At 34.8% G+C, this 10,523-nt stretch overlaps 2 protein-coding genes across 2 annotated transcripts; both read right to left on the bottom strand.

Annotated features, from left to right (window-relative positions):
• Positions 1 to 2,059: 2,059 nt before the first annotated feature.
• On the bottom strand, positions 2,060 to 4,210 carry LOC130636820 (uncharacterized). The gene is made up of 10 exons (XM_057446669.1): positions 4,136 to 4,210; positions 3,959 to 4,072; positions 3,623 to 3,737; positions 3,418 to 3,530; positions 3,160 to 3,325; positions 2,873 to 3,082; positions 2,726 to 2,811; positions 2,508 to 2,611; positions 2,314 to 2,449; positions 2,060 to 2,251 (listed from the first exon to the last, which is right to left on the bottom strand). Exons 1-10 carry the CDS (start codon positions 4,208 to 4,210, stop codon positions 2,060 to 2,062), a joined length of 1,311 nt encoding a protein of 436 aa, XP_057302652.1.
• Positions 4,211 to 6,095: 1,885 nt separating this feature from the next.
• On the bottom strand, positions 6,096 to 10,104 carry LOC130635636 (polyunsaturated fatty acid 5-lipoxygenase-like). Its single transcript, XM_057445026.1, has 11 exons — positions 9,967 to 10,104; positions 9,142 to 9,249; positions 8,518 to 8,867; positions 8,142 to 8,295; positions 7,949 to 8,055; positions 7,650 to 7,842; positions 7,206 to 7,570; positions 7,018 to 7,121; positions 6,796 to 6,898; positions 6,513 to 6,722; positions 6,096 to 6,418 (listed from the first exon to the last, which is right to left on the bottom strand). The coding sequence occupies exons 1-11, from the start codon at positions 10,043 to 10,045 to the stop codon at positions 6,185 to 6,187; spliced, it is 2,007 nt and encodes a 668-aa protein (XP_057301009.1). The 5' UTR covers positions 10,046 to 10,104; the 3' UTR covers positions 6,096 to 6,184.
• Positions 10,105 to 10,523: the final 419 nt, after the last annotated feature.

The following is a 10,523-nucleotide window of genomic DNA, read 5'->3' as shown; positions in this document are numbered from 1 at the left end:
CATAGTTAAGAAGAGTTATCAACAAAAAAACGACAATGTTTGCAATCCGTCTACCTCTCTCCTAGCATACTTAGAGAAAAAAGGATTAATATAATTATTGGCTGTCCTCTAATGAATGCACCAATGTCGTCACTTTCTGAAAATATCGTGTTGCGTAAAGTTATGGCTCACAATACTTGGAAGATGGATGTGACAACTTTAGTCTGCAAGTTGTTTTCATTTTTTAACAAAGTCATATCTATCAGTATGACAGCAAGTTGCTTATACGTTACTTGCAAGCAAAAAAATTTGAAAGAAGGAACAACAAATAAATTCAAACACATCTGCCTTTTGTTTCTGATGTGAGAAAGTCACCAAAAAACTGAATTGATCTACGAGTGGAACAAAATCAACTAAAATTTTCCACTAAAAGGGGTCACAGTAGTGCCCAACCACGCTGCTTAAAAAAACGGTAATAATATAATGGTCTGGCTAAGAAACAGTCCTAATTTTAAACTGTTTTAAACCGTCATGTCATTTATTTAAAATTCTAGTACATTTTCTTACATCTCTTCACAGTAGTTACAGTTGCTAGTAGTCAACAAAGTGTTTGGTTCATCTTAATTTGGTGACTGCAACATTAGTTTACATCACAGATTATGTATATCCTGATCAGCGTATAGAATGTTTCAAAAGGTTTTGTAACCCCCATTTCTAGCGCCAAACCAAAATACCAGCACTACAACAAAGTCACACTTCGTATCACTTTGTTATAGTGCTGGTATTATAATGTGCATGGCAGATCTGTGAAATGAAATATATTTACGGAACTTTATTATTAAGGCATCTTTGATAATTCTTGTGTAAATATTTACAGAAAATCTTACTAACTTCAAAAGCACATAGAGTACACATAACAGTTAAGCAGCGCTACTTTGGAATTGGATTAGCATACTTTTTAGCGCTCAAAACACCGAACACTACAAATTTTATTTCATAGTTCGACTAAGGTTGGCTAACCCTCTGTGAGAACAAGAATGTCCTGAGAATGATAAGAAATAGGCTGCTACATTTTTGTCAATATCGCCTACATCAAGAAGCAAACAAAGGAAATACTTGTAAATAATACAGCGGAATATGTACCTCGACCGGGTAAGAAGAAATAGGAGATGAAAGGTGTTACTTCACACACTGACTTGCCGTGAGTGTGAATCGAACCATCGTTCTCGAAACTATGAATTAAAAAAACTTGTTAGTAGGCAGAGTCGGTAGTGCTGTTTCTGCTCGTTCAAAGAACACGAACACTATTAAGAATGCATTGACCGGGAGGGTTTGCACATAATGAATTGGTGTATTTCTTTTTTTCTGATGTCAAACGAATGATTAAAATAATGGAAATATTTTGAGTACAGACGGCACAAAGGACCGTAACCAATTTATATATCTGTGTGTACTGAACAGTAAGAAGAAAAAACAGAATCACATTTTCATAGTTTCGGGATTACTCAATCGGGTTTGAACCAACATCTTTTGCATTGAAAGCGAACGTTTTACCACAAGGCCACCAGTCTCGGTAAATTGTTTACGTAATATGATTTCGTAACGGGACAAAGCAAAACAGAACAATTTACTATTTCTTTTTTAACTATAGAAAATCAGAACTCGAGTTAATTGCAGAAAATTTTAATTACAAATTACAGAAAATGAAAACTACAACAAAACATAGCATTTTTAGATGTAAACACTATATTGGTTAATCATTTGAGCTCCAGATATTGCAATCCTAAATATCCAGCTGCTTTTCGTCGTGCGTTTCGACGTTGCAAACTACGTTGGATACACGAATTAAATCGATTGTACGTTCTCTTAACTAGATAACGCAGCTTCTTATCGTTCACCCTATCGTAGTAATCCATAATTCGATTCGCACGGAAATGACTTAGGGTGTCTCCAAAATGCGTTATACCCTAAAATAATTTATTTAGGTCATTTTTGCGGACTTTTGAATTATCACAAAATTATCACATACTAAAAGTAAGCGTTGTACGTTATATTCACTTACCACTGTTACTCTGCTATCTCACAAGAAATGTGCATACTTCCCAGATGCATATGGAACTGTGTCTTTGTGCAGTTTCACTGGCAGCATTGGTAAAAACGTAGGAGAAAGCACATAATTAACTGTAGCATGTATGATATTATACCACAAAAATCTAATGATAAACAGTGACAGTTTGTGCCGAGAACGAAATGATGAAGGAAATCCGGTGAACTAAACAATCAACAATGTTATATAAATATTACAGTGAAAATGGTAAAAGAAAACAACTGAACCTTTCTTTTGCCACCATCTTGTCCAATACCATCAACAGATAGTTCATTAACAAAATTCTCCAGCTCTCTGTCCATTTTGACATCACGATCACGACGGTAATACTTGCAAAGTAATTGAGATTCGATTCTATATGTTCTTGGAAATTCGTGAATTAAAGGGCCATATTACTAAAGTTACGTGAATATGCACTTACATTTTTACCAATCGATAAGCAAATGATTTTAATTCACGTCGAATGAATTTGCCATCATCACGAAATGGGCTATATCTTAATAATTTATCGCTAAGACCACGTTTCTATAAAGAAACTGTTATACCATTGCATTTTCTATCAAGAATCTTTGAAAAGATATCAATTTTTGCTCATTCTTTTATAATTTCGCGGGTAAATACTTATGGGAACGATCTAACCGTCATGAGTGTTTCAAAGTCAAACATTCCATATCTTCTTTCCATATATGGTTGCGTCGAAAAGCTAGCTACACCAATATGCAACACTGAAAAGCACGGATGACCATATTATTGAGGAAAAGAGAGAGTTGGATAAGCGGTGGAGACGTGAGGGGTTGTTTCTTCGCAATGAAACTTCATAAAAAGGACGTAGGATGTTGAAATCTCGGCGGAAGGCAAGACAGAAGATTGTGTACAGAGGATGTACGTGGCCAAGATGATTTTTAAATTGGCAGAACTCTTGATAAGCCTGCAAAGCCATTCCTCTTGCACTCAACCATTGTGCCTTCGGTGGACTTGGCGTGAATACATCAGAAGCTAAAACACAAAATCAGATTTATATTAAGAACTTAAAATTTGGTTGGAAGCAAATGAAAAAAGAAATGACAAATTACATGGTAAGTAATCCCACTGGATAGCAACTACTTTCAAAGTGACTGGTGAGGTGATATTAATCAGTGTACGCGTATTATCCGGGTTTTTATCAAGAATATCTTTGAAAGCTGGCATGCCGTTGTGTTTCTCATTATACAAAACATATAGGCCTTCTTGACGGGCTGCCTATGAACTACCAAGGAAAGAAATGGTATGAGCACTAAAAAACGGCAGGAACCTTTGACACAACTTCAATGATGGAGCACTGTTCTTCAAACAAGCACTTGGTACAAAGTTATCCTTCGTTCATATGCTTGTGATAAAGCTGCATTAAAATCTAATACTGGATTTAACTGTTTTACTAGCTTTGAATGTTTTAGTCCAACTTTACCTAAAACCAAAGTACATTATGAAAATATTAAACTTGCGGGATTCATTTTATACGCTTGATTCTTTCTAAGTGAATTAACAATGAGGACTTACCGCGTTTGGTCACCTTACGAAGTGTCCATGGACATTGCATTGTTAAAACGTATTGACTGAAAGTGTGTGATGGATCAGACTGTGGACTGTTAAAATGTTGTGGAACTCGCAAACGCTAGGATGAATACAACAATGTGAATTTGATGTAGAAAAAGACTAGGTTCGCGTAAGAGATAATAAAATCATTAACAGTGCATGATACTTGTTTCGTCACCGTTGACGTATTAGAACTAATAGAAAAAATTTTGTTATCACAAACAAACGCAACGCATCCAACAAAAAAGTGATGGGGGCAATTTTTGATAGTTATGAAAATAATTTATATGCGTGACATACTTTAACAGCAGCTTCGGAAGATTTTTGCACGATTTCGTATTCTTTAATGGTGAAGAAAGGTGCTTGGGCAAACGCTTTGTTCATCTTCTCTAAAACAACGCTCATAGTTTTCGCCTACATTAAATAAAGCACGAAATATCTTAGTTCAAATTTATCGAGAGCGTAGTAAATAGCGACTGAACCGATTGTCTTGTTCAAAATGGGGATAAGTTTGAACGGGAATATGCTTGTTGATTGTTGCGTTTCATCCATGATTTTATACCAGATTCTTGCTTTCTTGGTGTCATACCCACGTTGCATCAGACATTTTTCACCAACCAAATACGCGAGTTTCCCGAGTTTTCTTGCTGTGTTCACATTTGTCTGGCAACCGTTAGAAACCACGTGATAGAAAATAAGCAATATGATTCGCTCAACTACGCACTTTCGAACGAGACGGCATTCGAACAGAAAGTTTCCTTCGCGTAAAAACAAACAAGCATTGAAATTTCTTGACAAAATTCTCCCCAATAGGCGAACTAAAGAAGCGGAAAAACAATGTCTTATTTTCGACGATATTTTGTGTATAAGATTTTAAGAGCTTTTTTGTTGAACTAGGAGAAAATATATTTTTTTATACTTTCAGATTATTTTTGTTGGCAAATGGCAGTCACAGCTCATCTTAATTTTGTGAATGCAACATCAGATTACATCAGAGATTATATATTTCCCGATTAGCGTGTAGAATATTTCAATAGCTTCTGTAACCACCATTCTGGCGACAAACCGTTTGTTTGTTTTAACTTAAAGTGACAATTCGTATCACTTTGTTATAGTGCTGGTATTTTAATGTGCATGACAGATCTGTGAAATGAAATATATTTATTCAAAAATCTATTTACGGAACTTTATTATTAAGGCATCTTTCATTTTTTTGTGCAAATGTTTGCAGAAAATCTTTCTAACTTAGAGAGTACACATTGATGGGCTTATTATTCAAAGCGTATTTGGTATGCATGATGACAGTTAAGCAGTGCTACTCTATAAAGGGGTTAGGAAATTTTTTAGCGCTCAAAATTCCGAACACTACAAATTCTATTTTCATAAGAAAGGAGAGTTCTTCTTGTTCAACTAAGTGTCGCTACCTCTCTATAAGAGCAAGAATGTCGTGAGAATAACAACATAAAAATTTTAAGGATAGGTTAAGAGAAGGGAGTAGCTCTTGCATTGATGAAATGCGCCAGCTGTGCCACTGCTACCAAGTGTGTAATAGAGATTTTATCAATATATTCTCGTTCACGAAGCAAGGAAGTGCAAGAAAATACTTGCAACAAAATAGCACTGGTGTGAAATTGAAGAAAATTGGTTTAATAACAGCAAGTTAGTCAATCAAGTTATTTCTTGTAAATATTGCAGCGGGATATGTACCTCAACTGGGTAAAAGAAAATACAGAATTGAACATTTGTAACTTTACATACTACCTGGTAACGAGTGCGATTCAAACCATAGTTTTGGCGACTATAATTTGACTTCAACTTGCTACTAGACAGTGGAGTAGTACTGTTTATGCTCCTTCAAAGAAAAACGTACCGGTTGGGAATGCATAGACGAAATCCGGGGTGGGAGGCACACTTATAGTACGTCACTAAAAGGAACAAAACGGCAGCAATAAATTTTTGCTAGCGCCAGCATATTTTTTACAACGTCATCAAAAGCTAAATTTGTCCAAAATGCCACTATCTGCTTAAAATTCATTTACTTTAGTTCTAGAGCGAATTTTTACATTGCGCCTAAAATTTCTGAGAACTGAATAAAACTTTAAACATATTTTCCAGTTTTTACACATATCGCATAGTGGAGAAAACTTCCCGAAAATCCGTCATTTTCCGATTTTCGGGTAAAATCCGAAGAAGAAATCTGATTAAACACGTGTCCAAATCAGAGATTCCTTCTCATGAAACAAAGTGGTGTTGTAAGTTTCAAGTTCTAACGGTAATCCTACAGGACTTATATTTTTCCCATGCTGAGAAGAAAGAATGGATTCACGCTTTCATAGTTTTGGCATTTCGCATCGGAAGCGCTTTACCAAGGCTACCAGTGTCGTTAAATCTTTTACGAATATGATTTCTTAATGGAACAAGACAAAACAAAATCAAATTTAATTCATAGAAAATCAAGTATTGCAAAAAATTTGAATTACAAAGGACTGTAAATTTAAACTACGACGGAACATAGCATTAGCATTTTTAGATGTGAACACTATTGGTTAACCATTTAGGCTCCAGATATTGCAATCCCAGATATCCAGCTGCTTTTCGTCGTGCGTTTCGACGTTGCAAACTACGTTGGATACACACATTAAATCGATTGTACGTTCTCTTAACTAGGTAACGCAGCTTCTTATCGCTTACCCTATCGTAGTAATCCATAATTCGATTCGCACGGAAATGACTTAGGATGCTTACAAACTGCGTTATACCCTAAAAATAAGTGTAATTAGGTCATTTATGCGGATGTTTGAATTACAAAAAAATCACATACTAAAAGTAGGCGTGAAACGTTATATTTACTTACCACTGTTACTTTGCTATCTGGCAAGAAATGTGCGTACTTCCCAGCTGCATTGGGAGATGTGTCATTGTACAGTTTCACTGGCACCATTGGTAAATATGTAGGAGAAAGCGCATAATTAACCGTAGCATGTATAATATTATACCACAAAAATCTTGTGATAAATAGTGACACTTGGTGGCGAGAACGAAATGATGAAGGAAAACCGGTGAACTAAAATATTAATTATGGTAAATAGATATTAAAATTATTAAATGTTAAAAGAATGACTAAAAACTAGCCGAACCTTTCCTTTGCCACCATCTTGACCAGTACCATCAGCAGATACCTCATTAGCAAAACTCTGCAGCTCTCTGTCCATTTTAACGTCACGATCACGACGGTAATACCTGCGAATTGCAAAGTAATTGAGAAACAATTTTATAGGCTCTCGCACATTGTGTATCAAAACGTGAAGGAACGTCAACTACAGGGCTATGTTACAAAAGTGACGAAAAAACGCCCTTACATTTTTACCAATCGATAAGCAAATGCTTTTAATTCACGCCAAATCACTTCACCATCATCACGAAATGGGTTATATCTCAATAATCTATCATTAAGACCACGTTTCTATAAAGAAACAGTTATACCATTTTCTACCATTGCAAATTCTTTAATGTTTTTGCAGGTAAATATTTAAAGGAGCAAACTTACTTTCATGAGTGTTTCAAAGTCAAACATTCCATATCTTCTTTCCATATATGCTTGCGTGGACAAGTTAGCCACACCAATATGTGAAACTGCAAAGTATTGATGGCCATATGATTGAGGAAAAGAGAGAGCTGGATAAGCAGTGGAAATGTGAGGAATTGTCCCTTCGCAATGAAACTTGAGAACGTTATAGAGAGGATGTATTGTGCTAAAATGTCGTCTAAATGCAAGACAAAAGATAGTGTAAACAAAATGTACGTGGCCAAGATGATTTTTGAATTGGCAGACATCTTGGTGCGCCTGCAAAGCCATTCCTCTTGCACTCAACCAATGTGCCTTCGGTGAACTTGGCGTAAATACATCAGAAGCTAAAATACGAGATCAGATATATACTAAGCACCTGAAGAACTGGTTAGAAATAAAACAAAAGAAGAATTGATAAATTACAAGGTAAGTAATCCCACTGAATAGCAACTACTTTCAATTGACGTCTTCTATTTCTGATGAATAAAGTGATTGGCGAGGTGACATTAATCAGTGTACGCGTATCGTTTGGGTTTTTATCAAGAATATCTTCGAAAGTTGGCATGCCATTGTGTTCCTCATTATACAAAACATATAGACGTTGTTGACGTGCTGCCTATAAAGTAGAACTCTTGGTTTAAAAAATAAATGCTATGAAAACACGACAAGAACATTTGACACGACTTCAATGATGGATCACAGTTCTTCAAAGAAGAACTTACTTGGTACAAAGTTATCCTTCGTCCATATGCTTGCGATAAGGCTGCTGTGAAATCAAATACTGGATTCAACTGTTTTACTAGCTTTGAATATTTTAGTCCAACTTTACCTAAGTCCAAAATAAAATCAAGCTTGCAGTTTTCATTCTGACTACGCTTGATTCTCCTTTTTATAGGAATTAACAATAGTGCTTACCGCGTTTAGTTACTTTACGAAGTGTCCATGGACATTGCATTGTTAAAACGTATTGACTGAAAGTGTCATCATCTTCCCATTTCTTGTTTAAAATAAAACTTGTGTGTGATGGGTCAGACTGAGGACTGTTGAAATATTGTGGAACTCGCAAACTCTATTGAATGCAACAATGTAAGTTTGATGTAGAAACACCGAGTTTACATAGTAGAAATTTAAGCCATCGCTCTTACATGTTACTGTTTTCGTTACCGTTAAAACATGTTAGAACAAGTGAGAATTAGACTATTACCACAAACAGACGCAACGCATCCAAAAAGAAATTGATAAAGTGGCGGACGATCATGTGTTATGAAAATATTACATAAACATGACTTACTTTAATAGCGGCTTCGAAAGATTGATGTACGATTTCGTATTCTTTAATGGTAAAAAAAGGTGCCAGGGCAAACGCTTTGTTCATCTTCTCCAAAACAACGCCCATAGTTTTTGCCCATGTTAAATAAAGCATGAAATATCTTGATTCGAATTTATCGATGGCGTAGTAAAAAGAGATTGAATTCTTTGTCTGGTTCAAAAAGGGAATAAACTTGAACGGGAAATTGATTTTTGATTGTTGAGTTTCATCTGTGATTTTGTACCAGAATCTTGCCTTCATGGTGTCGTACTTACGTTGCATCAGACATTTTCTAGATTTTGTATGTTGTGGCAGGGAAATTTTGCACGGCCCTGAGAGTAAAACAGTATTGGACGATTACATGTTACAGTATTCCTAACCGCAAAGTAGTGGAACTAGTGCATAGGTGGTAAATATACTACATACGTGGTAAATATAACACATGCGGGTCAAATATAATACATACAGAGAAAATATAATACATGCAGGGTAAATATAATACATGTGAGATAAATAAAATACATGTGGGGTAAATAAAATACATGCGCGGTAAATAAAATACACGCGCGGTAAATAAAATACACGCGGGGTCAATAAAGTACATACGTGGTGAATAACATTTATTGCGATCCATTACTATTTCTATGAACTCTCGTTCGTCATGGTGGAAATCATCATTTCCAGAAAGCTCATGAAGGTCTGTAAAATCCAACCCTGTAACAAATATAATATTCTGAATGCATTATTGGTCTGTGAATTTAAAAATTACGAAAACACAATAATTTCATATGAAAGAGCTTGATAAGTTAGATTAAAGATTAAGGAAGCAATGTATCTTGACTGGCAAAAAACATCGCTAAACAAACAGGAAAATGTTTATACTGAATCGTATGACTAATTAGCTAATTTTTAACATATTTAAATTAGATTTTCACGCATTTTTTATTATTATAAAGCATTGTAATTGTGTAATTTTGGATAAATTTATATATTGAATATTCACATAGGAATTGTAAATTATATAAAACACATTTACCCTAACCACAATTTTACTGTATCATGATAGAATTTGTAATATGTCGAAACTAGATGATAAAATTCAATATGAAATTAAGTCTTTTTACTTGTGTTAAGAAAGTTCCGTTTTTACAATCAAAGTAATCACATTAGCTAGAGAATTTATAAAATGACCTTTTGACCTTTAAAAATATATCAAATTTATACATGTGCCTTCCATTTTCCATAATAGAAGTAATCACATTAGCTACAGAATGTAAAACATGACTTTTCGACCTTTTGGAAATTAGAAAAGTGGTGTCTCAGATGAAAATTATTTTAAACGTCTAACAGTTAGTACTGACATGGCAACAAAAAAGACTGCCTAGAAAACTTTTTCTTATATATTTACGTCTTTTAAAAACTGTTACCTACCTTCAATACTGTTGCATGAATAAAGATTTACAAGGAAGGCTAATCCTGCAAAAAACCATAACATCCTTGCCTGCTCCATTTTTCTTAAAATCTCGTAGCTTTTCTGGGTTTTAAAAGAATAAACTTGTATCACGCCTTTTATAGCATTTGCAAAAAAGTTCCGCTAGTTTAAAATTAGATCATAAAAACCTATATTGTAGTTGGATACTAGTGCTCCCACAGGATTTGCAGTACTAATCATAATTGGTACGAACAATAGAAAAAGAAATGGCTGTAGTAACAAGTCTTGTTTAAATTACCGAACATAAATAACTATTTGTAAGCAAGTTAATTTACACTAAGTGGACCGAGACTGACAACAATACTATCTCCGAAGTTGTTGTATATGTTGAGCAGTCTTGCCGTCTTTTTTTCTACAATGAAAACATAATGGTCACACAGAGCGATAAAAATTGATCTTTGGGGGTAAAGTTTTTAAAAGCGATCAAAAGTTTTCCAGGGTTGAGTGAAACTTATACCTGATCAAAGAAAACATTTGAAAAATATAAGCAAGTGCA

The sequence above is a fragment of the Hydractinia symbiolongicarpus genome, chromosome 3 (genome assembly GCF_029227915.1).
Source record: "Hydractinia symbiolongicarpus strain clone_291-10 chromosome 3, HSymV2.1, whole genome shotgun sequence".
NCBI classification, from domain to species: domain Eukaryota; kingdom Metazoa; phylum Cnidaria; class Hydrozoa; order Anthoathecata; family Hydractiniidae; genus Hydractinia; species Hydractinia symbiolongicarpus.
The sequence above is the reverse complement of the archived record's forward strand: the minus strand, read 5'-3'. Positions and strand labels throughout refer to the sequence as shown.